General features: G+C 51.1%; 5 protein-coding genes across 5 annotated transcripts; 1 reads left to right on the top strand and 4 right to left on the bottom strand.

The window, feature by feature from the left end:
* Positions 1 to 218: 218 nt before the first annotated feature.
* Positions 219 to 1,320, bottom strand: K444DRAFT_364641 (uncharacterized protein). The gene is made up of 3 exons (XM_024872216.1): positions 1,262 to 1,320; positions 853 to 1,147; positions 219 to 793 (listed from the first exon to the last, which is right to left on the bottom strand). The coding sequence occupies exons 2-3, from the start codon at positions 1,096 to 1,098 to the stop codon at positions 503 to 505; spliced, it is 537 nt and encodes a 178-aa protein (XP_024738056.1). The 5' UTR covers positions 1,099 to 1,147; positions 1,262 to 1,320; the 3' UTR covers positions 219 to 502.
* On the bottom strand, positions 1,095 to 2,362 carry K444DRAFT_526265 (methyltransferase LaeA; the record flags this gene model as incomplete). Its single annotated transcript, XM_024874528.1, has 6 exons — positions 1,095 to 1,131; positions 1,260 to 1,682; positions 1,729 to 1,872; positions 1,923 to 1,985; positions 2,059 to 2,213; positions 2,273 to 2,362. The coding sequence occupies 6 exons, from the start codon at positions 2,360 to 2,362 to the stop codon at positions 1,095 to 1,097; spliced, it is 912 nt and encodes a 303-aa protein (XP_024738055.1).
* An 11,587-nt stretch (positions 2,363 to 13,949) lies between these two features.
* K444DRAFT_662318 (uncharacterized protein) lies at positions 13,950 to 16,446 on the bottom strand. The gene is made up of 5 exons (XM_024886692.1): positions 15,972 to 16,446; positions 15,641 to 15,923; positions 15,394 to 15,592; positions 15,051 to 15,347; positions 13,950 to 15,003 (listed from the first exon to the last, which is right to left on the bottom strand). The coding sequence occupies exons 1-5, from the start codon at positions 16,115 to 16,117 to the stop codon at positions 14,036 to 14,038; spliced, it is 1,893 nt and encodes a 630-aa protein (XP_024738054.1). The 5' UTR covers positions 16,118 to 16,446; the 3' UTR covers positions 13,950 to 14,035.
* A 187-nt stretch (positions 16,447 to 16,633) lies between these two features.
* Positions 16,634 to 20,952, top strand: K444DRAFT_587115 (uncharacterized protein). The gene is made up of 4 exons (XM_024878010.1): positions 16,634 to 17,546; positions 17,610 to 19,365; positions 19,432 to 19,653; positions 19,712 to 20,952. Exons 1-4 carry the CDS (start codon positions 17,046 to 17,048, stop codon positions 20,527 to 20,529), a joined length of 3,297 nt encoding a protein of 1,098 aa, XP_024738053.1. The 5' UTR covers positions 16,634 to 17,045; the 3' UTR covers positions 20,530 to 20,952.
* Positions 20,953 to 22,324: 1,372 nt separating this feature from the next.
* Positions 22,325 to 23,417, bottom strand: K444DRAFT_628236 (uncharacterized protein; the record flags this gene model as incomplete). Its single annotated transcript, XM_024882894.1, has 3 exons — positions 22,325 to 22,879; positions 23,036 to 23,092; positions 23,148 to 23,417. The coding sequence occupies 3 exons, from the start codon at positions 23,415 to 23,417 to the stop codon at positions 22,325 to 22,327; spliced, it is 882 nt and encodes a 293-aa protein (XP_024738052.1).
* Positions 23,418 to 25,448: the final 2,031 nt, after the last annotated feature.

The raw sequence follows: 25,448 nt of genomic DNA, 5'->3' as shown, positions 1-25,448 counted from the left end.
GAAGTGAGACTTGCTCGGATTTGGAACGTTTTGCCTCGGCCGGCGCATCCATCTCGGTATCCCCTTTGACCTTCCCTATTCATCTCATCTCGTCTCCATCCTGACCCCCACCCATCTTGCAAAATATTGCGTCTCCCGGCAGAGAGCTCGGCTTCAGACCCTTCCAATCTTCAACATTTCCGACCCTTGCAGACCGTTCTCCGTCCTCGCACTCGTGGCTTTTTCATGTCCGTCGGGTCTTTTGCTTTCTGGCGATTTTTGCACCCATCCTGCACTCCACGGTCATGCTGATGAACAGTGCGGTGCCCTCGCTTCTTTCGCCACTCTGCTTGTTCGCAACGTTCGCAACGTTACACAAACCTACGCCCTAGCCACGTCCCGTTTCCATCCCGAAATTGCGGTCCACCAGTAGTCTCCTTCCCGGGACGATCCCTCCCAACCGGCATCGTCGAATTCTCGCCTCGGTCCGTGTGGCGCAGCACAGGCCTAATGCCAGGGTTTATCAAAGCATAAAGATTCCTGTCCGATTCAGCGCTTCCCGCGACCATGCCGCATAAAATGCAACTCCACCACCAAAACTCAAATCCTTCTTGCTCTCCCCTGCATCCCGTCGATAAATTCTAAAATTGGCAACAGTTGGATATCTGAAAATCTTGATTCCGGGGAAGTACCCGGACCAGCCGCCACGTACGGGGGAACCCCTTTGTATCGCATCGCATCGTCTAAGCAGAAAAGGCGAGGTACCGTAATGAGGAGGGAGCTTGCATGCGCGCTTAGGGGTGCATACGCAGCGCTGCAAGCATAGCCCCGTTAGCAAGCGATGCGCGCACAATGCGGTTAGGGAAGGTGAACCATTCTGTGGCGATTCTGGTTATTGCTGTCCTGAACCTGATTTTTGTCGCCCCTCTGAGACGCATCGATCTCCGTCTGGGTAAAGTCCTTTCCTGTGCCGGAATGAGATGGCCCACCAGGACCAGGACAAAACGAGGATGTCCACCGTAAAAATAGGTCAGAGGTGCCCCGATTCGGAACCGCCTGAATGCCGTTTGGATGTCGTGCAGGAACGCTGGGGCGTTTTGGGGTGCTCCTTGGTTTCATGCTTCAGCCGGACGACGTGCGATCCAGATGTGCCTATTTAGAAAAGTCGGTGGCGTCAGTCAAGGTAAATAAAAATAAACTTTTGAAAGACCTCGACGTCATCGAGGCAGAATTTTTGCATCTGCGAGGAAGACTGCAAAATGATAGGCGGAAGAACTTACATATTGCAGTAGGTGTGAAATTTCTTGGAGCAAATGTCCCGTTTTGCCTCTGCGACTAGGCGGTCCACGTCCTCTTTCGTCCAGTTGCTCATCCTCGTCATTGGGCCCAGGGTGAAGGCTTCCAGTCCTTGAGTAAGACCGAGATTATACCATCTTCCGATGTCTTTGAGATGAGGGTCATTTGGCCATGGATTCAGAGGCACTTTGATGACCTGCTCCTGAATCTCCACGAATCCCGTCCGTTCGAGCATTGCTTTCGTCTCCGTGTTGTATGCTATGGGGCGGTATGCCCGGGCCGTGGCCTCTATGAGGTATTGAGCCCAGCCAACTAGCGGAGAATTTACAGGAAGAGTATTGTCATCGCAGCGGGGGATGATATCGATTTCGACGTGCTCGAGCCATCCAAATCCAGGCTTGAGATGTCTAGGGAATGTCAGATTTGTAGAACTCCACGGAACAATTCACGCACCTGAAAATCTGCTGGTATATCCCTGGCCAGCTCTGTATGCTGCCGTTCAGCATTCGCATGTGTATCAAATCCCAAGAATCCAGCTCCATGCCGTGCCAGGGTGATTCGATATCTCGTTGTTGGAAGGTAATGTTGGGCGGGATTCTGCAAGATGTGTCAGATTTTGAAGATATTGCTGGAAACAGAGAACATACTGTCTTGGTTGAATCAAGGAGAGATCCACTCCCCAAACTTCTGCATTTTGATGCCAATATTTGCTACAACAAACCATCAGCATGCTGTTTCACTCTCTGTTCACTCTGCCACATCGAGGTGCATTTTGCTGCTTACTCCGCCATGTCAATCGCCCAAATTCCTGTGCCGGTTCCTAGATCTAATATTCGTGGCCCGCGGTCGTAATTCGGTATGAAGGGCGTCGAATGCAGAGCTCCTCGTCTCGCAACAGAAAAGAACTTGTGATAGATATCCATGCGATCCATCTCTTGCTGCGAAGAACCTCAAGGTTAGCCCAGCCCCTTCTGCTCGCAGCAAGACCATAAATTACCTCGTCCGTTGGGAACATGTATTTTCCTTTTCTAAATCCGCCATATTGCCTTCCGTTCTCCTCATAGTTCCCCAGGATCGCTGGTGTCATCGGCGCAGCCACTGGAGGTGGCGGGGCAGCGGGAGGCATTCTGGAAACAGCAGCGCACGGTCAGCATTGAAGACTCAATTAGAAGGCAATGACGAAATTGAAGCCTCCGCGAACCAAGTCGCGGGGAGAATGTCTGCGGGGACAAGACGGAGGAATGTGACAATGTCTTGCCGTGGAATGCAAGGAGAAGTGGGATGCGGCAGCCCGCCCCCTCTGCGAAAAGAATACTTGGAGCACGTACCCATTGTTCGCCATTGTCACCACCATCGAGCCAATTTTGTGTCTAATTTCTTGTCGCAAAAGCAGGATCTGGTCGCTAGAAACGTATCATAGGTCAGATATGGTTTGCCGATGTCGCTGCAGGTCAGAAGATTTGATTTTGCGTGTGCTGGGGCGTGGGACAACGGGTGTTGGGCTGTGAAGGAGGTATTATGTATGAGATGGCAGTGTACGTTTCTGTGCGAAATCGAGGAATTGAAGGATGGTTTTCTCGTAGGCCCTACTAACTGACGGCAGCCCTCTAGGCTCAGAATGGCGTTTTGACAGGAGGAACCAGCGCGTTCCACGCTTTCGAATCGCTGGTCCTGAGACGGCGAAAGGCACTGACTGACTGACGGCACCGTAGCACCAACTCGGTCCAGTGCTGGCGGCGGGAGGCTCGAGTTCTGGGAGCACCCGGGGCAGGAATTCTAGTAGCGGACTTCGCTGGCGTGACGTGGAGTTTATCAATGGGCTCTGAGAGTTTCTGATGGTGCTGGAGCCAAGTACGGTAGCTCGGCTGCTAGAGTTTTGGGACGACTCCCGGGCAGGGCGCTCCAAGGGAGTCCGGGGGGGCGTCTGAGGGAAGGCTGAAGAGGCAATGCAAGTCTGCGGTGTGCAACGCAGCAACGCCAACCAGATGTTGGTTGGCTTTGGCTTGGGGTTCGGCCGATTCGAGAGCTGGAGAGAGACCCGCGAAACATGCAAAAATGCAAATAATGCGGCGCGACGCGGGTAAAGGCGAGATCTGTTTCGAGGCCAGCGGGGATGGGGGCCAAATCTTATATCTCTGTATCAGGGGCCAGGCCGTGCAGGTTCTGGCTGCTGACTGCTGTTGCGAAGTTGTTCTGGCGCCTGCGGTGTCTGTTCGGCACACCACACCTCACCTCACCTCACCAGGGCTCCAGATACCGGGGATGCAGCGCCTTCTCGTGAAACCTCTCCCCCAGATTTTGTCCGATGTGGGATGATACTGCGTGCAAAATCCCAGTCTTGGCTTGCCAAACCTGTCCTGTCTGACGGGGTAATCACAAACACCGATTGCCAATCGCAACCCCCGTGTTTCGCGCCCAAACGAAAACCTGTGGGTAGGCTGGAGGTCGTGGCTGTGAAGAATGGGGGGGGGGGGGGGGGGGGGGGGGGGGGGGGGGGGGGGGGGGGGGGGGGGGGGGGGGGGGGGGGGGGGGGGGGGGTCTGGTCTGGTCTGAGGCAGGTGCAGGTGCAGGAGGGCGAGCGAGCGAGAGAAGAGAGGGGAGAGAGAAAAGAGCCGAGCAGCAGACACACGAGGTTTTATTCAAGGTACGAGAAGGCCGACGCAAGGTGAGAAAGGCGAGTGAGAGAGGAGGGGGGGTTGTGTGAAAAACTGGGGCCCGGGATGGGAGCACGATCGAGTTCCCAGTTCCCAGTTCCAGTAGCAGTACTGTACTAGTAACAGTAGCAGTACTGGGAGATCAGGACAGGATAGGACGGAAATCGTGGAAGGACAAGGGACGTGGATGGCCAGGACTGGGTGGGCGTTCGTGAGAGGTGCGAGGGCGTCGGTGTTTGGTGGAGGGGAGATCCTTCTCACGGCGAGACAGACTTCGGTCAGGAACAGAGGGGCAGCAGGAGCAGAGAGACAGACGGCAAGCAGGAGCAGAGCAAGGCGGCATCCAAAGCAACAATGAGAACGAGCACGATGACTTCCCTAGTAGAAACTGCGTGAAGGGCAGCGCCACCCCTCCAGATTGCCCTCCCCCGTGTCCACCGCGGCAAAGTCCTCCCTCAGCAGCACGTACAATACAAGTACTGTCTGTACGCCTCAAACCTCACTCCTTCACGCCTCGCACTTCACGCCTCACGCCTCACATTTTCCAACAAACTCGCCCCTCCCGCCAGCAAATAGCAGACGGGCCCAAGACTCTGGTTGGCACACCGTCCAAGACACTGCCGCTGACCCGCCCTGCAACTTCCTGCCTGCTCGTCACTCCTCCGTCCTCAGTCTTGGCCCTTGTAGCCCTCTGGTGTTCGGAAGATTGTATCACAGGGATCCCGAGTGGGTGGGCGGCAGGGGCAGCAGGGGCAGCCCCCCCCGCTCCACAGAAGCATCCCAGCCTCCCAGGCCCAACCCGGGCCCACCACCATTTGCTGGGCCCCAAGCCTCCTCCGCGGTGGGACCACGGGCGGTCGAGGTGCTGGGATGACCCCTCGGCCTGGTTGGAAGTGTGAGTGGACCGTGGGACGAGAGACAAAGAAAGGCACGGGCGAGCCAGTGAGTGGTGCGCGCGAGCAGCTGGTGCAGCATTACTGACTGACGCCTGCTATAGCCGCGCAAGGGAAATTATCTTCAACAGCTACTTCGGCCTTTCTCCTCATTGACAATTTAAAGGGGCATACATAGGGCAGGAGACGAGACGGCCCCGGCCCCGGCCAAGTGTTTCTCCATCCGTCCAGAGGAGAGCGAGGTCTCAGTTGGGAGGCGAAGGGGAAGGGGAAGGGGAAGGGGAAGGGGAAAGGGGGGTGAAGGGCAAGGCGTGCAAGGCAAAGAAGACACTTGCGGTGATGGAGACGATCAGCAATGCGGAGCGGACCTCTTATTCGTACTGTACATCCTCTGCTAACACAACATCCCCCCCATCCTATCACTCAAGGCCGTGTCGGCGGTACAGCCTCCCATGCAGTTAATATATTCCTCCTCACGCAGACACTCAGTCGCATCGGCGATACGGCTCCCAGCCTCCCACACCAACCGCATCGTCGAATGACCTCCCCTCCTCCAGCTGCAGCACAGCACCATCTCCACTTCTCGCCTCGCTGCTGTACAACACACCATATCCTCCTTGTCGGATTGCCCGGAAGCAGCAAGTGGCCTCCCCTCTGCACCACCTTGCCGATTCTCCAGAGTCTCTCAATCACGCATGGCTGCCTGTCTCACCTGCACCACTCACTGGCCGCCACCTTGCTCATCAGCGCGCGTTTCGACAGACTGCTGGATCCGCCAGTCTGGGTCGCTCCACCACTAGGTAAGACGCTTTCCCAAAGCCGGGTCGGATCTCAAGCCTGTTATTCGGTGGAGCTGCCCGCTCTGCATCAAGATCCCAGGCATCATCCCTCCTGAGTTTAGATTTTGTCCTTCCTGTTCAAGCTACTGACTGCGACTTCATGCTAAAGAGAACTCCTTTACACTTTTAGTCTTTTACGGAATGCCTCGAGAGGAAGCCACTCGGGAGTCAGGACGTCTGAGTCATGGGGGAACTGTCAGCCCGGGGTTCGATTTCGAGTTTCGATTGCGGATGCTGCGGGGACTTACCGTCACTGGCGTGCCCGAATTCTTACCCTCCTTTCCAGGAATTCGGGACAGCTGAACAACAAAATTTTCAATCCTACCCCCTCAAACCCTCCTAGGCATCAACGCTTTTGAGTTTTGGTTATTTGGCGTTGCGTCACTTGCGTTCCCTGCACACCCTCAGCCCGCAAATCCCAGCAACCTGCCACGCACACTCCACGAGCTCAATGCACCTCACACCTTCATCCAATCGCAGACCACACCACAACACCACTACCTCTCTGTGCGTTTGTGTGAACTCTGGTAACGGTAACCTCTAACTGGAATTCATTCGGTCCCTTTGCTTCGCCGTAAGAGTGCAGCACCTGACTAAACAGCTGACATATCAGGTCGTTCAGCCCGGTTTTCTCCTATCCCATCACAAGCAATGCAAGAGCAATATGGGATCACCGTTCCGAAGGCTATCTGCACTTCACTCCTCGACGTTACATCGCCCCCTCCCAAAATAATATACCTAACCTTCCAGCAATCTAACTTTACTTTAGAGCACTTTGCACATGTCGAACCAACAAAAGGCCGCATTCCAAGAATCGTCCAACCTGCAAGCCCAACACGAGTCAACTTGCGTTATTGGGCCGCCAACCACCACTGCTGTCACCAACATAACCTACACCATTCAAGCTCGGCAAGCCATTGATGGGAAAGACTGGCTCGTCTGTCTGGTGAACATATCGGAGGAGGAAGAAAACGCCTCGGAAGGAACGGTCTCATCACACCGACGACTACAGCGCATGTCTCATCTCCTCCGAGCGCGCGCGAGTTTCCTAGAACGATAGACATTGCTCTATGGTCCAATCTCCACGAGCCCGCCGCCGAGCCCGAAGCAGGAATTCCCAACGGCGAGTTGTGGGAAGGAGCCGTGCGTGCGGCGTTACACCAATGCACCGTGTGTTGGCTCCCTCCAATTCGATCCCCGGACCCGACGGAGCGGTACCGTAAGAAAAGAAAGGAAAAGGAGAGCCTAAAGCGATGCCGCCTACGGAGATTTGAGAAAGGTAGGGCCTTTTTTCCTTTTTCGAAGATCGGTCAAAGCCTCACTTCGCAAGCAGCTCGCAAGCCTGTGCGGTGTTGGTAATTAGACCGAAGTCAGGTACCGGTTTGTGAAGCGTGGAGGGGCGGCAGTGGTTGGGCTTGGAGGCTGCCCAAGGGAGATGCTGGCACGGGCGAATTCACATTTCTTTTCTTCCGCTAACCATCCCGCTGGGAATTTCTTCAGAGGCGGTGTAACAGCCCAGTCCGTACTGGAACTTGTAGAAGCCATTCCGAACAGATCCAAGCGTCCTTCCTTCGCCAGTCCCGTGATCTCTCTCCTCGCAAGAAAAAAAATTATTATCAGACCCGCCTCGCCCTAGCCGCTGAATTTGTCCCGTCCCCATAAAATAACACGCATCGCAGCCAGGGTGCGGCATTCGTCAGAAGCGGCCGTGCCAGCCTTGTCACGCTGCAGTTCTTTCTGTACGGAGGTACGGCTTTATTTAGGGGCGCGAGTCCAGTCCAGCTCGCAGGCAACATCCCTCGAGCCCTTGCTCGCCGCACCGCCCAGCCGACCCCTGCCCCTCACACCCCACCACGGCTTCCCGACACTCTGGAACGGCTGGCCTCGTTTCCAGGGGCTGGGTATCGTCGGCTCCCGCCTACTGTACTGTACTGTACAGTAGCGTCGCTGGGAATCCGGCCAATCACGCGAGCTGGTTGGAGAACGCTGCCACGACGACCACGGGTGCGAGCGAGGTCGGGGTTGCGTGTCTGAATAACACGGACGAGGAAATGGAGAGGAAGTGGGTGGGAAGGGATGTTTGGGGGATGCGGTGAAGAGAGGGACTACTGTAGGAGACGGGCTGGGAGGGATAGGGATGAGCGGTGACAAATGGACCATGCCTCGTGATACAGTATGCTATCTCCGGCTACCTTTTTGAGTTTTGGCTGTGCGAGGGAGGGGGGGGGGAGGGATCGGCGCTCCTAAACCGCGCCGTGGGTTCCGCACTCTGGGATTGATTGTCTGTCGCGTTGAGGTGCATTCATCGCATCTCGTGAGTCTTTCTTTCACCTTACAGTTTGGTTTTAGTCGGGCTTCGGTCCGACCATCCAGTTCGTTTGCTGTTGTGGATTAAAGGGGGTTTCACACTACACTCTGAGTTGAAGGGATAATCTCTGTCTGCGCAAGAAATTTTGCGAGTGCCGAGAGGTCCATCATATTTATGACGACCGCGACGTTATCTATCTTTGTTAGGGTTTGACGGCATGTCAAGTCGGCACTCAGTTTTCTACGGCTAATGCGGAGGTCCTCCTCCTGACTTACGATTCCATCTCAAATCTTTCGATGTTCCCAGCGAGTGCCGCGAGACGAGAGTCCCACAACAAAGCACAGATCTCCATCGATAGTTCGAGCGAACACAAGTTTCTCTCTATTTGATCGTCCGTCTTCAGTTCCGATACAATGGATCTGGGACTTTCTCCCTTAACACAAGCTCAAAAGTCAAGTCTGGCAAGTCACCGATCATGAATGCCGAGAACTAGAACTCCGGGCAAGAAATTTGCTCTTCTCATTTAGTTCGTGATTGAGGGATACAAACTGTCGATCAGATGCTTTTATATTCGGCAACCTACAGAGCCGATCTAGATCAAGTATTACCAGATCTATAGTATCACGAAGGACAGGAGTCACGATGCTACATCCCAGGGTTCTGGTCGCCGGGCTCGGGGTTAGGTAGGTTGCTGTGACGAAACACGAGGATTGAAAAATGGATCATGCTGTGTTTGTGTTTGTGTTTGTGGGAGGGAGCCGAGGATGTGGATTTGGGAATGAGGTCGTGGACTCTACAGGGAGACAGATGTACAAATTCGTGTGACGGGTTGTGTCATTGTGTTATTAAAGTTGTGTTTGGAAAGGTACAACATCTAACAGGACTCTAGATATAGTACTGTCAAAGCAGTTGGAGGACCTTCAGGGCCTGGATTGGCAGAACCTAGTGTCATTGTCATGCTCCTTCACATCAAAAAAGAAGTATCACGTGATAGCATTAGACCTATTAAAACGGGGCGCTTTAGGCGATTTCAACACCCTAACCTAACAGGGAGAACAGTCGCTCTTATTAACTTCTCATAATATCCACTTCATTCCCTTCAAACTATCGCCACCTCTCCGTCTGCCAAAGAAGCGGTCAAACTCAACCCTCCGTCAGCCATCGGAGCACCCCTGAAGCAGGCAACCCTCCCCCTCCAAACTCCCAATCTCACGGACAATTCTCAGCTCCGACCCATCCACGTACATAATCGCGTTCCATCTTCTTACCCCTACCCAATCCACAGACCTGGGTCGTCCGAGGTCACTCGTCCACTACTCAATGAATCCTGATTCGACCTGACATCACATGCACACTTCCCCTCACCTGCCTGCATCCCCAGCAGCCCTTGCCCGTCCACACAACCCCTCGTCCTCTCATGCAGCACATAACGCTCTGCGCCCGCCACTTCACCAATCTCTCCACTTGCCAGAAGGGGCGGTGTTCTAGAAGCGACAAGGAGGTCTGTGCAGAGAGGGGGAGGGGCAATTGCAGCTCCCCTCTCTGTCCATTCGCGCACTCGCAATCCAGCACAGCGAATCAGAGCACGAATCAGAGGCGATGGGAGCCATTACTCGCATTGTGCACCCCAGGGCTCAAGCGTGTGGCTGTCCTGTCGTTCGACGCCCGTGGATTTGATTCGAGCCGGGGATCCGAGGGAGTGGCTCGATGCTCGACCCCCTCTTCCTCTCAACGTTCCTCGGTCAAGGTTCACACGTACACACCGCATCTCAAGCGTCGAGATAGCCGATAGGTACTCGTTTGATGTGAATGCTTGCATAGCATAGCATAGCATCGCAGCTGGAGACGAAAAGGGGTCTGGGACCGGAACAGTCTGTCACATTCACAAATTGAGTGTTGCTGGTTTGCATGTGCCGAACAATAATGCGCTGAAGAATTGATTAATGAACCAGAGGAGGGAAGCTTGCACAGCTCTCCACCTTCAGCGGGCCACGCGAACATGCCCTTCCGTACCGAGACACCCGGCCCGAAGCGGACGCAGTCAGAATTAAGCTCTTTCTTTCGAAATTTTTCCAACGTCCCGGGGAACGCAAAAGCGTCAGCAAGAAGAACAGCCGTCATCCCCAACCCTCCCTCACACGAAGTACCGGTTTGGGGAAGCATCTTTCCGGTACTTGGAAGCATGGCCAGGGGGGTTGCGTCGTGACTTGTCATATTTGTGAATTTGAGCAAACCGAGTGGGATTCTATTCGGCCCGCGTGCGCGTGCTTGCTTGGGAACGACAGCTGGGATATGAGAGAATGCTCCGAATGGACGGCCAGCTGCATCGTGGAATGTGCCAGCTCGCATTTGGCCCCCAGCTCCCCTCTTCCTTCCCGAATCCAGTTTCAAAGATCAACCAGCACATTGTTTCCTTCCTTGCACTAATGCCTTTCCAAGACCTCTCTTGCTTCAGAATGCCTCTCAATTTTCTGCGGGTTTTTATTGCGATTTTCTATTAGGGTACTGTGGTTGTCGTTTGATTGCCTTTCTTTCCTCCAGCAGCCCCGTGGGATAACACGAGGCCGAGCCCCTCACCACTCACTCTCCCTGCAATCCTCAACCTTGGAGCCGGACTCTCCGAGAGCATGGCCTGGGTTCCCAATCTCCGCTCAACCACCCCATCCACCCTCACTTTAATTCCTCTCTTGTGTAACCCCCACGCGCCACTTGAACAATCAACCGATTTTTATCTTCTCAAAATCATGCCCTAGTTACAGACGTTTTCATTACCCCGCTCTCCGCCTGGAGCCTTCGATGCGGAGGTACTGCCGTCCGTAGTTCCATCTCTTCATGCGCCCCTTTCTTGCTCAATATCATTTGGCTTGAAGTTCAAAAGCGCATCTTACGAGAATCCTTCCCCTTTAATCATCATCGCTCAGGGGGATGCCCATAAGCCAAATTCCAGTTCGGAGGCTCGGTCTCGTTTTCGGCGCTGCTACGCCACTTTGAAGGATGCATTTTGCGATAAAAAAATCCTGTACTCTCCCCTCCCCTTCCTAAATAAAACGTAGCGCGGGGAAGAGGAATGGCAAAGCCGCTCATCGCGGACAGAACCCTGATACTGCATCTATCCCAGCTCGAGCCTGTCTGCTTAAGATGTCACCTCGGGGAATACAAAGACAGAGTTCAGCCCCTTGAATCAGATTAGAAAGTAAAGTGAGCGGAAACCTTTCTCACTCGCCAATTTACGACCTCCTATTCCCCCTCCTTCTTTCTAGGGGTGGCATACGTAAGGATGTCGAGTGATCAATATTATTAAACTAAATGTATTGCCCTTTTAATTAATATGTGTTATATTATGTAGGTCCGTGGCATATTCTCACTAAATGGATAAACCCGAAATTTAAGTAAAGAAATGAATTAAAATCTATATATACGTCGAGGTTTTTTTGCATAAGTCGAGTTATTCTTTTTAACATATCCTTAAATTTGCATTACACCTCATATAAAGTTGGTTTAAATATAAAAAAACAGTATGTTTTAGTTTTACGTAACTTTTTTCAATTTTGGCCATCCCTATATCTTTCTTTCTCATCAAGTAGATTTGGTATCACAGAAAGATCTTTCTAGGATATGGCATTTGCACATCCCGCATTCTCATAGCTGGAAAAAACGACGTTGGACGGGGAATGAGTTGTTTCCGTTCCAAGATATTTCCATCATAATTACAATGGCACGCATGAGGACTTGCAGTCGGGCATAACACGCGACCTATCCAATAAAGAAAGCATCTTCAGGAATCGCCCCTCACCACTTGTTATCGTTGCCTCACACACTCTCTCTCTCCTTCTCTCGAGAATTATTCTATAACAACCCAGGATGGAAAGCACCAGGACCAGAGCATCGGGACCCGCTATTATCACATCACCTCGCTCCACTATCCGTCTCATATCTATGTGTCGAGCGAGCCAAGTACCAGTACTTCACCATCGGTCCCCATCAGTTACTCTTTCTTCCCATTAGCCCCCTCAGTCGACTATCACTCCTCTCATTGGCCCCCTCAACTCTCTATCTCCCTCTTCCGCTCCTTCTTTCTAATCCAATCTCCCTCACCATCAACATTTCTTGCCAATCAACCTTAATTTCTTGTTCCTTAGCCAGTATATCAAAAAAGTATTCAAGGTATTCAAGGTATTCAAGGTATTCAAGGTATTCATGAATATTCATGAATATCTTGAATAGAATATAAGTAGCGTAATTCTCAAAAAATTAGAGTACAGTAGAATATATATTCATGAATATTCATGAAAACTAGTGATTACTAGTCAAGTGACGTCACGTAACCATAGAAAATCAAGGTTTACTTAATAATTATTAAATAACTAAGGAGCCTATTAGTAGCTCAAGTTAAACTAAGCTAAGATTTATCTCGCTAAGTACTAAATTTCTATAATAATAAACTAATTATCTTCCTTGGACTCATGTGTTTTAGTTCGCTTACCAAGCCTCGCTGTCACCTAATTGGATGGCGAGGTGGCGCTAGAGCGGGAGCGGGCGGAAGCTTTACCTAATATAGCTAGCTGCTCACGTGCAAACTGCGTATAAAATCACGTGCGTACTACTCAAAGTATTCATGAATATTCATGAATACCTTGATTAGAATATGAATATAATATGAGTAGCGGGTAAATTTTAATAAAGAGAATAGAGTAGTGGCCACTACTCTATTCTATTCTATTCATTTGACCACACTGTCCTTAGCCGCTTTCTGTTCATATCTCAGTCCCGCCTTGTCCTATCACTGTATCATATCAGCCCGAGCGAGGGAAGTTGCGAGGATGTTCAAGTACCGATGTCCTCCCATTTCTTGATCCTGATGTCCGCCACATCCATGTACAGTCCGAGTGCAGGAGATAGTTCTATCTCTCCGAGAGAAAGGGAAGGGAAGGGAAGGAGCCTCCGTGCACTTTTCGTTTCGAGTTGAAAGGAATGGAATAGACCTATCGGGTTTGCCCCGTCGGGTATGTGGGAAGAGCGAGGATGATGGGGAGAAGGCGGGACGGGCCGGATGTAAATTAAATTGTGGGGCGTGGTATCGACGTCTTTGATCGACTGCGCCGTGCTCCAACCGAGGATGGAGGCAGCTAGGGGCTGTGAACGAGTGAGCTTGTTTAGATGTGACATACGGATGTAGCGTCAAGTGAAGCCTCTGAAATGAAGCAAAAGTCAAGTGGTATGCTGCATGTGTGTGTGTTAGTGCTACTTTATCCATATTATTGTCATCACTCTTCTGGTATCAGAATTGGGTCTTGTTGCCACGATACCCAACACCTCCCGTAAGTTGACACCCCTGAGCCAAATGGAAGAGAGATATCTCCCATTGGCATCAGCAGGGCGTTCAATAAGAGCGATTCGCTATCTCGATTCCAGGGCAAGCGTGTATTTCCTCATGAAAATGGTTTTGTTGGTATCTGCTACTGGTCTTTGGTATCACAGAGGGGTTGGCAGGAATCAAAAGCAGGCAATTCCATGGGTTTGTTGCTTGTGTGTACAGTGGAACTTTTTAGAAGGAACGAAAAACTGGGAACACTCGGGGTTATGTTACGAAATGGGAAATTGTGAGTCTTAGTTGCACCTTCACACACAGAGACAACAATTCTAGCATACCATTGGGGAAGGCGTACGAATCCAAGATGGCTGGGAAATTACCAGAGCAGAATTATTCTTCCACCTTCACCGAGATATAGTCATGCCCTGCTTAGATCCTTGAAAGACCAACTCATAGAGATCAGCTTCTTCTTGTGTATTGCGAGCAGTGTGATGCTCAATGACGTTTTTGTGTTCGTACTCGGTCGTCGAGTTCACTATCAATCACCTTCTGTTGTCAAATTTGGTCGGTGAACAGCGTAACGGAGAAGTACTAAAAGGGGGCATCATGAGTCGCCGTGACCACTCTGTTTCATCGTGATTCAGACGCAGGCGCTCTTGAGGTTTTCGTGCATGAACGTGGATTAACTTGTTACTATTCGAGTAATGCTGTGTCATACATAGTGGACAGATGTATAGTAATTACCCTTTCCTTGGTCAAGGGTAACTTGCAAGATGACGCGGGCTAACCGGCCTCGGCGAAGGTCCGGGGCTCGGAGAAAGGCTCACGTTATTCCTCGCAACCTCCAACTTTACCGCCCTCATTGACACGTCCGCATTCCCACCATCGAGCCGAAGTCCCACAAAACCCCTGTGTTCTCCCTTCTGGAAACGGGATGCAAAAACTCTGCTCTTGGATGAGCTGGTGATTAGGAGCTTCATATGGACCAAGTGGCCACAGCCAACTGCGACGTGGAGAAGTTCGGAAATCAGTGCGTCTGACTCTTCTCTCCGCGTGTTGCCTTCGAACCATGTGACTGCGTCGATTACGCAAAACAGGATTGTCGCTTGTAATTGAGCAATGAGGGGCTCAAAGAGTGCGAGAGTCGCGTTGTAATTGCCTTGGTCTAGCGCTGCCCTCCACTCTGCGTCTAGGAACGTAAAGTCAAAGTCTTGGAGGCAGAGGAGCTGGCCGATGAGAACTCTGGCGATGCCTCTTCCGCCGCTCACAGGGTCCTGGGGATTGTTGTGTAAGCCACAAAAGAAGTGGATGGCAGCTACATGCGAATGACCAGATAGGTCATCTAGCAAGACGGTGCAGGCAAGGCTCATTGGTGAGCAACGCAACATCTCCTGGCCGTCTAGTACTCCTTCGACAAAGATGGCATCGGATGCCGCGGTGGATAAGAATTCTCGGACTCGACCGTTCCTGAACATCCTCAAAACATGTGCTGGCGCGTGACTCAGACCTTGACCAGTCCGGAGCATGCTTTCTTTTTCTTCGGTACATGTGGTGATGCAGCGGTCTGGATCGACGTTGATGATCTTCCAAAGGAACCATTTCATGGCAAGTCCGGATGGCGCCTCTGATGGTGTCAGACTGCGCACATGCTGGAGGCCAAGTTGGAAGTTCTCCACTCGCAGACGGGTCATCTGGGACGTCCGCTCTTCGGCTTCTCGTTGCCCTACATGTCTCAACTTCTTGATCTCGTGTTGGACAAGCATAACTTACACTCAGCGTTTGATAGCACACCGCGCAGCATTTCTCGAATATTCAGCAGGATATCACCCTGAGTTTCCACAGTGTCATTAACTCTGCGCATTTGGAGGTCCATTCGACGTCCGTGATCCTGTATGTCTTTGGCAGCGTGGCGAATTTCAATAGTCGCAGTTGCCGTTTCTGCAATCTTGGTCATAGTCAGGGCTTCAACTCGCTTGTTGAACTGCTTTTGCTTTTGATCGTAATGCAAACATCGTTCATCCACACTCGCTGGTCGGTCCCCGCCGAACCCATACTTGAACTTTGCCACTGAACATTGTTAGCACTCTATCAGGATTAGATTATTCAAACTTGCATGGGGATTCATGAACCAATGAGTTGATACAAGCTTCGATCATCCTCAACATGGCCACATATAGGGCTTCAGCTTTATTGCGCAGCTCTTTGTCTTCGCAATAGTGCCTTAAACTCTGTGCCGAGTCGGCGACCACGTCAAGGAAGTTCCTCAAAGATTGCCATATTCGTTCTCGCTGAACACTCCGTCGAGCCGTTGCCTGATCACGTTAATACTGGTAGCAAGCTCTTATTGCTTTGGGGCTTACGCGGAGCAGCAGATTTACACCCCCGGACATAAGGGCAAAGCTACTGTCTCTTGGAAGGAGACCAGCCCACGCGTGCAATGCAGAACTGTGATCGCCAAATGTGCGGCTCAGTCTGCGAGCAGGGTGGCTTCCCAGCCGTTCATAGCGTTTTTCAGCCTCGTCGACCAACGCCGTCAATTCTTCCCAACTGTGGCACTCTATAATGCTACTCGCGACTGAGGACTCTCTTCCTTCTGCTTCTAGGATTTTACGGTACTCTCGCATCGCTAGGGCGAAGTCGGTTCTGGGACACTGTCAATATTCATGCTTCGCATTGTCACTTCAACCTTACTCGGCAGAATTGGCATCCTCCTGTGTAGCGTGTTGCTTCTCGTCTGTATCCATAGGTTGATGGAAGTCTTGGTCCACGTTTGACATGAAATGATCCACCCAGTGCCCATGGTTCGGCACTCGTTGCGAGTTTGTCACGTCCACCATCGTGCCTATGGCATCTATGAACGAGGGGCGAAGAAGTTTGTGGAAAAGAATGGTGCCTGTCGTAAAGGACCGCGCTCAACACTTCATCACAGCGCAGATCTTGCTTAACGGTGTTAACAAAATCAAGCAACGCATATATAATGACACTATTGAGGGCCCTTGGCTAGGAGATGTAGAAGAGTGGAGGCAAGTTCCTTGAATGGCGGCTTTGAGGGGCCGGGTCGCCGGCGTGGTCTCTGCCCCGATCCCCGAGCCACGTTAGCGGGGTTGGCATGCCATGGTAAGCAGCCAAAATTCCAATAACAGGCAGAAATGTAAGACGAACGGTTGGGGGATTGGGCGTATCTGCACCTCGCTATGGCGATCATCGAATAGCTGGGCTATAGTGAGGCGGACGGAGTGGTGGGACCAACCAATCATGGGAAGGAGCTGCAAAGTCCTGATTAGTCAACCACCGCGCTGAAGGGCCGGGCCGCCCACTCGCCTGAAAGACGACCAATACCTTCCTCCTACTCCCAATTTCGTCCAACGTTGGAATCCTTCCTTCCCGATGGCTTACAGTTAGTTTGACAATGGGGTGGCAGCGGCCACAGCAGTCGGGCGTTTCACCCCCCCCCTTCTCGTGCGGGGAACCGCGGACGGGGAGGTTCGCATCACAACCATTGGGTCTGCACCGGTTGCCTCGTGAGTTGCCTTTTCGTGATGGCTGCAACCAACAAGACGAGGCTGCGGATAGAAAACTGGTGCTGTTATTGCAGCATACGGCGTCCCTGGAATCCACGGACGGTGCGTCTCCCATAAAACCACAAGTTACCGCTGCAGACATCTTTGCTACGGGGCCTAGCTTCTCTCATTTCAACCTGCCCGGAGCAGCTACACACTCGGCTACAGGACTACCTTTGTTGTCTACTTGCAACTAGCAGTCATCATGTCGACTAGTAGCAAACGGACGTCCCCTTCGACCCTGGACGACGACCCGAGCCTAAAAGCTGAGACCTCGCGGTCGGCGAAGCAGGCCAAGCTAGAAACGTCACTGGACGTCCACGAGACCCGATTCGCCCAAGAGGATGAAGATACAAATCTACACGCAGAGACAGACCATCTAAATCGTCGTGGTAGTCTCGCTACGTCGAGTGGCGATGCCGATTTTGCTACCGTCCTCCATTTCATGAAGGCGAAGATCATAGATCTCGAGGCGAAACTTTCGCAAATGCAGGGTCAAGCCACTGCTGCTGGCGAATCTGCTCCCGCTTCCTTCCTCAACGGAGATGGAAACCAATTCGACAACGCAACGGGAGAGGAGTTTCGCCAGCCAGCCCCAGAAGAAGCCAAACGCAAGCCAGCGATAGCTATGCTCAATCGAGTCCAGTGGGTCCCATTCAAGAACGCCTACCCGGATGAAGTCCCCTACGCGATTGAAGTATTGATGGTATTGAAAACTACCCCTCAGTGATATTCAATCACCTGACAGACCAAGGCTGACACTTGTCAGGGACCGGCGAAGTTCTACTGGCAGCGACGTGCCGAAGAACGCGAGATGAAGGATCGCATAGAAGAGGCAAAAATATATGACGCCGCCATCAAACATCAGGAGGTGGTAAGGGATAAGCAGAAAGAGGTAGCAAAAGCGAAAGTGAAAGTTGCAAACGGCAACGCCGCTGAACCGAGTCGAAAGGAGATGCCGGAGCGTATTCGCATCAACTCCCAGCCTGTCCTCGCCATCCTTGCAGACATCGCCAGCGAAAAATGGACCAGTGGACCCAAGGTCATGCTGCGACCCTACAAATTTCTCGTTGCCTACGAAGACGAGATTCGGGAACGGTTCGAATTTCTTACGAAACTATGGGCAAAACGTCCGAAGCCGGAAGATGTTACCATGTCCGCGAGTGCCGTAACCACGTATGAACCGGAAACCCTCGAAGACGACCTTGGCCTCTATGAGGGCAGCTTATACCAGGGCCGACAGTCGGACACGTCGTCTCTCCTGAGTCAAGAGCGGCGTGCACAACGTAGAGTGGATCTGACAACTACGTATGATGCGTTTCAAGACCTTGCATGTCTCATTGAATTCATGGACGACGATCTTATGCCCGTCCAAAGACGATACGTCTTCCCCGGCACGTATCCCAAGATCCATTTCCGCGATTTGTGGTACCTGTATCAGCCAGGCGAGTGGGTGACATTGGACGAGCGGAGAGGCAGGCGATTCAGTTCGGATGCCGGCCCCGAGGATGACAAACCGTCAAGTCAACCCGGGAATCTTGGTGAGCGTGTGGCCGGGTTTTGGAGGGTGAGAAAGACAGTGGGGGGACGACCGAGGCTCAGCCCGCCGAATAAGGATGAGCGCAATCGGGCTCCTGCGAGTGAGGTCACTCCACTGACCGTCCGTTGCTACCGCATTGATTATGACGGCGATGGCTTTGGGCCCATCTGGGTTGACTTTGACTTTCAGCCATGGGAGGGCGAAAAGTTGATCGAGCAACTGGAGATCGTCCCAGTTCGACTGTTGAAGAAAGCGAGAGAGAAGCGCGATCTTTATATCAAGCGTGGCAAGCAATTCATGGAATTGACCGTCCCACAGCACAGGATTCATTCAGGGCCTCTGCTTGACTTTCACCCATCTGGCCGTCTGTTCGAGCACGTCACTCCCGGACAGCGCGACGTGTACGGCTCTGTGATTGTCGACTTCAAGGAAACAGCACGCACGAATCCCAAGATGGTGATGAAGTTGGGATTCGAATCCAGCATCGGTCTTTGGGATCTAGATCTTTGTTTGACAGAAGATTATCCACTCTATGTATGGGAGGACAGAAAGGGGGGAAGATGGAAAGAGGCCATGGACGAAATATACGACGATTCACATATCGATGAGCATTTGAAGCACAAGCAGATTCGGCTGGACCCATTCCTGTCTCGATATGAAAATCTAAGGCAAGGCGAGACCGTCGATGGGAGCGAGTTTGAGAACGATGAATATTGTTTGTTGCCCAACAGAGTGTGCGCATACATCCTTCAACGTCGTCGATTCGCTATACTCAAACTGAACTGTCTACGCCCTCAAGGACCGGACGCTCACAACTGGGATGACTTGTTCCTTACTCGGGACAACAAAGAAACAGTCAAGGCGCAAACCATGTCTCATTTTCGCAACAAGCGTCTGCGGGCCGCTCATCCAGAGATCCAATTCGACCTCAACCAGGAGAAAGGCCTCGGGCTGATCATTCTGCTCCACGGCGTGCCAGGTGTAGGTATGTTAACCGCTTTGAAACTTCATCAAGCCCACAACCATATCTTGCATCGCTGACCTATCGCAGGTAAGACCTCCACAGCAGAATGTGTTGCTCAATTGCTGGGCAAACCCCTTTTCCCCATAACATGTGGAGACCTTGGAACGAGCGCAGAACAGGTCGAAACGCAACTGTACGAAATCTTCGGCAAAGCCGAGAAGTGGGACTGCGTCCTGCTGCTTGATGAAGCAGATGTTTTCCTTGCCTCACGCGGAAAGAACGATCTAAAGCGGAATGCAGTCGTATCAGGTAACTTAACCCTTCCCTTCGCCAGTCACAAAGTGTACCGTGCTCAAATGCCCTTTAGTGTTCTTGCGCATCCTCGAGCTCTACACTGGCATCCTGTTCCTGACTACAAATCGCATTGGGGTTCTGGATGAAGCTTTCATGTCCAGGATCCACACGCAGCTGTACTATCCACCTCTTGAGCTTGAGCAGTCGATGAAGATCTGGGCCACCAATCTCAGAAAGCTCGGGAAGCGTAAGCGTGGCACATTGCAGATCGATGAAGACCAGATCTTGAAATTCGCAAGGAACCACTTCGCCCAGAACGACGGCAGGGCGACTCGTTGGAACGGACGACAGATCCGCAATGCTTGCCAGGCAGCCGCCGCATTGACCGAGCATGAGGCTTTCGACGGGTGCACGAACGATGGCATCCATACGCCTGACCCTTCTATTATCCAAGAAATTGCGAGACTCGAGGTCCGCCATTTCAGCAAGGTGGATAAAGCGATGAGAGAATTCCACGAATATATGACTAGTGTTTGCGGCGAGGATTTCTCGGGCGGGGCGAAAATGAGGATGGAGAGAGACGACGATTATAAGATGAAAGGGGAGAGAGACGATGATTATGACCCGCGGGACAGGAGGTATCAGGACCACCGCTTTGTTGGCCACGACCCGGCGCCGGCGCCGCGGTCCCCGAAACCTGATACATATGGCCCGGAGGAGGGGTTAGGGTTGTCAAGCTATGGGGGAGGCGGAGGATATGGAGGCCCGCCGAGAGGTGGAGGGGGAGTGTTTAGTCCGCACGATCGCGATCAGCGTTCGAGGCCGCGGTTTGGATCTGGAACATTCCCACGGGAACAGGACCGGGACCGGGACCGGCAGTATTTTCCATGACGAGAGCAGGATTGCGGAGCGCTGGTAGTTAATGTTGCAACAATTAGGCAGGCGAAAAAAGGCGTAACGGGGCCAAGAATGTGTGAACAATAAGGATGTATCTGATTTTTATTTGGATTCAGTTTTGAGGGTGCCCGCGACGCTGTGGCATTTCTTTACTTCTGTCGTTTGTGGAGTTTGAGTTGAAAATTTCTTACCGAGGACTTGTTGAAGGAATAAAAAGTGTATTTTGCGCTGCGTCGTGTATTACACAAAGACTTTGGGGGCAGTGTCATCTCTATCCTGCGACCTTCCCCTGCCTCTTCCCTCACTCAGGGACTTCCCTTCCTCCAATGGAGGCGTAGCTATCCGAGTATCGATTCGTTGAAAAAATCGGGTAAAGCCCCCCCTCTCTCTGAGAGGTTGAAGCCGAGCCTCATTTACCAGCATCCTATGCACAAGGACAAAATTGTCCACTAACAGGCTTTTGGATCTCAGCACCACACTCTTGACAGGCTTTCGAAACCGCAATACTGGGATAAGATCCCGTCTCTCTAACGATATATTGGGACACTCTCTCCACACGAAGGAACGTACAGCCGTGCCTAATCACAAAAGACCCAGATAATGGTGGGATGCTTCATGATCGCTTCCAAGGCAAGTATCCATCATCGGAAGCTCTTTAGAGACACAAGGCTGCCACGAAGTCGGACTTACGTCTGCCTCTACGATGAGGTGATTTTGCTTCCCTCGTAGCTGGTAAATCAATATCTCCCCAAACTTGAGGCACTATCTCCATCTACCTCGGCTTTTGCACGAGAGCTAACCTCTTGTTTCTCTATTAGCTCAGGCAGCTTCTATATGAACTCAAGCAACGCCACGATATATACCCCAGCGGACGGGGCACAATACACAAGTTGTTCGACTACAACAGGCTCGGTCATTGTAGGATTAGCAGCAGCAGGTTGAATCAGCATTGGTGGCTCTTCGGTGATTGCAAGCAATTTAATTGTTGCAAATGCGACGGCCTTGACCAGTTTTTCGTCCTCCACCATTGGCACGATCGCGGGGACCTTCACACTCGACAGCTTGAAAATCCTCTCCGCATTGCAATTCGATGTCCTCGAAAGTCTGAGGAAGATTGTGTGATTACTGATTCAGGTCTGCCAAGCTTAGGCATGGCAACCTTTCCCCACGGGGCAATCAAGGCCTCCCAGATTTCAATCTCGAATATTTTTCTCAACTCTCTGGATGGCTTTGCAGCAGGTGCCACTGCATGTGTGGGAATAAACAATAACCCTCATCTAACTAGTGCCAATTCTCACTGTAGCCAGTGTGTCAAGTTTGATTATCTTAGCTGCGAACGGCCAATCGACTGTGTTTTCGTTCTCAAACTTGATTTAGGTGGCGAATATTACGGTCTAGGATTGCTCTCAGCTAGAGGCAATAAAATCGCGATTTTTAGACGGTGGACAGCTAAAGCGGTGCTTTTCAATGCCCCAAGTCGAAGCTGGACGTTACCCTGGAATTGGGGTGAGGGAGACAAATTTATATGTCCGAGGACTTTCGACACATTGGATTAGAGGAGACTTGGAAAGTACCAAAATACTAAGGGAACATTGAAAAGGGAAGTATTTGATGTGTCAGCTTCACTTGGGATGTTGAAGGTGCAAGATCGGGGAGGGGTGAGGGTGAGTAAGTCTAAAGTAAGATTTGAAAGTGTGTGACGTTCATTAACGCACTAATTGCGCTGCCTGCGGTAGAGTAGAAGATAGAAATTGTACAGCACTTCGTGCACGCTCAGATGATAGCTCCTCTACTCCATACCTCCCATCTCCACATCCTCCTCTCTCTTCTTCCTCTGCCCCAGAAATTTCTCCAACTCACTTCTCAGCTTAATGTTAAACGTCATAGCAACATCAACTTCCACATCCTTCAGTTGCTTGCCAGCCTCCTGCCCCAACATCCTTGCAAGCTTCCTAACATCACGGTTCTCAGCTGACAAATCTTGCTGCCATGCAAACACAAAGTTTAATGCCGCCTCTGCAAACGCCGCGATCTCCTTCATCTCAATTTCCTGCAACTCGAGCTTGAAACATGGGTATGGATCATTGTTGGGGTCGACAGGCTCTGCTGTCTTGCGTGGGAGGAGTGCCTCTAGAATGCCCATGGTAAGACCTCTCTTGAAGAGAACTCCTTGGTCGATGGAGACGTTTCCGATGCGCATCATCCTGTCCAGAACTTTTGCCAAATACTTTGCGTAGAGGCGAGCGAATATCTCGAAAGGGATTTGAAGAAAGCGCATCTTGAGCGTAGCGAATGCTAGACCTCCATCGTTGATGTGTTCGGTTTCGGAGAGCATTGAAGGGTTCTATGTCACGGTCAAATCAGCGAGGCTCAGAGTAGAGAATAGATGGTAACCAACCTCAATGAAGCCAATTTCATGGGGGAGAAGAGAGTATAGCTTTGTTTCCAAGTTAGTTAAAGAATATTCTTCTATGCGATTCGAATTAGTCTAGACACCTACAGCCTGCTTGCGGGAACCACGGAAGAGGTCCATTGCCTTCTCGTCGGTCTCCATCTTCTGCGACAGTCAATTAGTTTTAGGGGAGAGCCATTTTATTCTCGAGATCACCTACAAGAACTTCCTCTAACACAGTGGATGCGAGAGCATGACGAGCCTCCTTCTTCGTCTTATACTCCCGAGCGCCAGTGGTGATGTAGCTGATATCCCACCACTCCTGCATCTGCTTTACTCTGCTGCCATATCGGATTCCGCTTTCGTATCTTGTCTTTACGATAGGATGAGCAGAAGTGACCTCGAATTCTTCGAAGCCTGGGTATGGCATATCGAGGTGGAGGCAGAAGTTGCTGATCTTCTCGAAGACATGGGACATAGAGTCGGCCATCTTGGGATAATAGTAGCTGTGGAAAGTTCTAACGAGTAGAGGTACAATGAGACAAGGACGGAGACTCCGACGGAGGAGGTTGCGAGGTGAGGGGTCGGGCGATGTTGTGGTGATGGTAGTGGTTGGTCGCGTTTCCTTTTTTGAGATTCCAATTTCGTGAAGTAGAGTCACCGCGCCGGAAATTTTGGACTAAAGTCCGGCAAACCAATATTAATTCACTTTATACCAAATTCCCAAAGGGGAAAATACCGAATACTGTCGAGATGGCTTGGATGCTCTACTAAATATTCCCGCAAGTGTTTGAAACATTGACAGGACTTTTATCCGTGCTATGTTCGAGCCATATTTACACTTTCTGATTGCTATATCGGAATTTTGGTCTTCTCAATTTCTAAGCTGTGATGCACAGCCCAGATCACAGCACAGACCCACGTTTCTCTCTCTCGAAGTTGATACCTAGGCCTTGCTGTAGCAGCTGGCTACTTGTAGGTAGGGTTAGATATTCAGAGCGGATGCAATTAAGGAAACGGTTGGTCCTCTATGATAGTTTTATTCTTTCTTCTTGACAACTGTTATCATATAATAAATTTCGCATGTTACACGAGGAAGCTCTGTTTCGAGGTATCCTGGAAGTGCATAGGGGTCCAACCTTTTGTAATAACATTAAAATTCCCTACACTCCGCGTATAGTTGGACTGAAGCTCAATTAAGGTGGAATTTGAACAGTGTGTTGTTGTTTATGAGAGGAAAGGGGTAGCTTCGCTAAGCGAGGCATAAAAACAATTAGCCGAAGTTGTAAACCCCTAGACTATCAACATCAACAGAATCAAAAAAAGATGCAAAAGAGAGAAAGAAAAATCCGAGGCCGACGGCAATGGCTGAAGTATCCTTGAGACGTGGAGAATAGACTTTGAGGTACGGAAAAACGAAATTCAAAAAGAGGGACCACCCCACGAACTTGTATCTTCAGACAATAGCCGAGGGCCCTCGTCGTCGGAACCAAACTTACGTCTGGGAGTTCGCTTGTTGGTGATCTGCACGAAAAATCCTTATTTAATATTATTAAACCCACCGCAAAATTGCAAGCACGTGCCTTGCACCAATTTTGGACTCCATCCTTCAACGACGCCATTCGCACCGTTTTCTCCACACTCTATCGGGCGAATATCTCGACAGCGTCCATTCCACAACTTGATGCCGCCAAGAAAGTCTACGGGAATTACAGACAATACAGAGCAAAGTTTGATCTATTTAGAGACAATTGTTGTGCGATTCTCGGCCAATATCAGACCAAGCACCGGACCAGGGAGGTGAGCACCTTGATCCCTACAGCATCTTCTGTCGGAGCGCATTCTTTAACACCATTTCGTAGCAGCACTGCAGTCCCTGGAATCCAATAGAGATACTAAAGCTAAGTAAGTCACGTTTTGTTTCCATCGACGGGAGTCTGAGGGACTGATTCGTTGAATTGGGATAATTGTACAGCACCACAACCCTAAGCCGCGACCGTCAAAACAATATTGCAAAGTAACGCAGAGTCAAAACAGAATCGCAGGGACCGAGAGGGCGACACAGGGATTTGCTGCAATGGGAAGACATAAGTTGAATAAGGCCTTTTCCTCGGGAATGGCCATCCACGAAACACGCAGCAAAGAGACAAAAGGCGATTTGCATCTCCTCTCTCGTCCAAACCTTGTCCTCGGCCAATCGAATGAACGAAGGAACACACCCGATAAAAGAAGCATGTTCAAGTGATGGAAGACATTTTGATGGCGGGATAGGAAAACAAGGGTTGAGAGAAGCTGGGAAATATCAGGGATCCACGTCATTCCCATCTGTTCCCTTCACGACACCATAAATGCCTTCTCTTGCTTGCTACACAGAAACAAGACCAAATTCGCAACATCTCGCTCTTTCCCAATGGCAAAGCGTCCGTTATCCCTGAATATATTAGTCAGTCGTGGATACTCCCAGCAAACACCCGAACGAAAGAGGGAGACTACCTGTGTTGGGCTATGCTGATATATGATA

This window comes from Hyaloscypha bicolor, assembly GCF_002865645.1.
Source record: "Hyaloscypha bicolor E unplaced genomic scaffold K444scaffold_56, whole genome shotgun sequence".
Lineage (NCBI taxonomy): Eukaryota > Fungi > Ascomycota > Leotiomycetes > Helotiales > Hyaloscyphaceae > Hyaloscypha > Hyaloscypha bicolor.
Note: the sequence above shows the minus strand (reverse complement) of the source record. Positions and strands in the feature narration are given on the sequence as shown.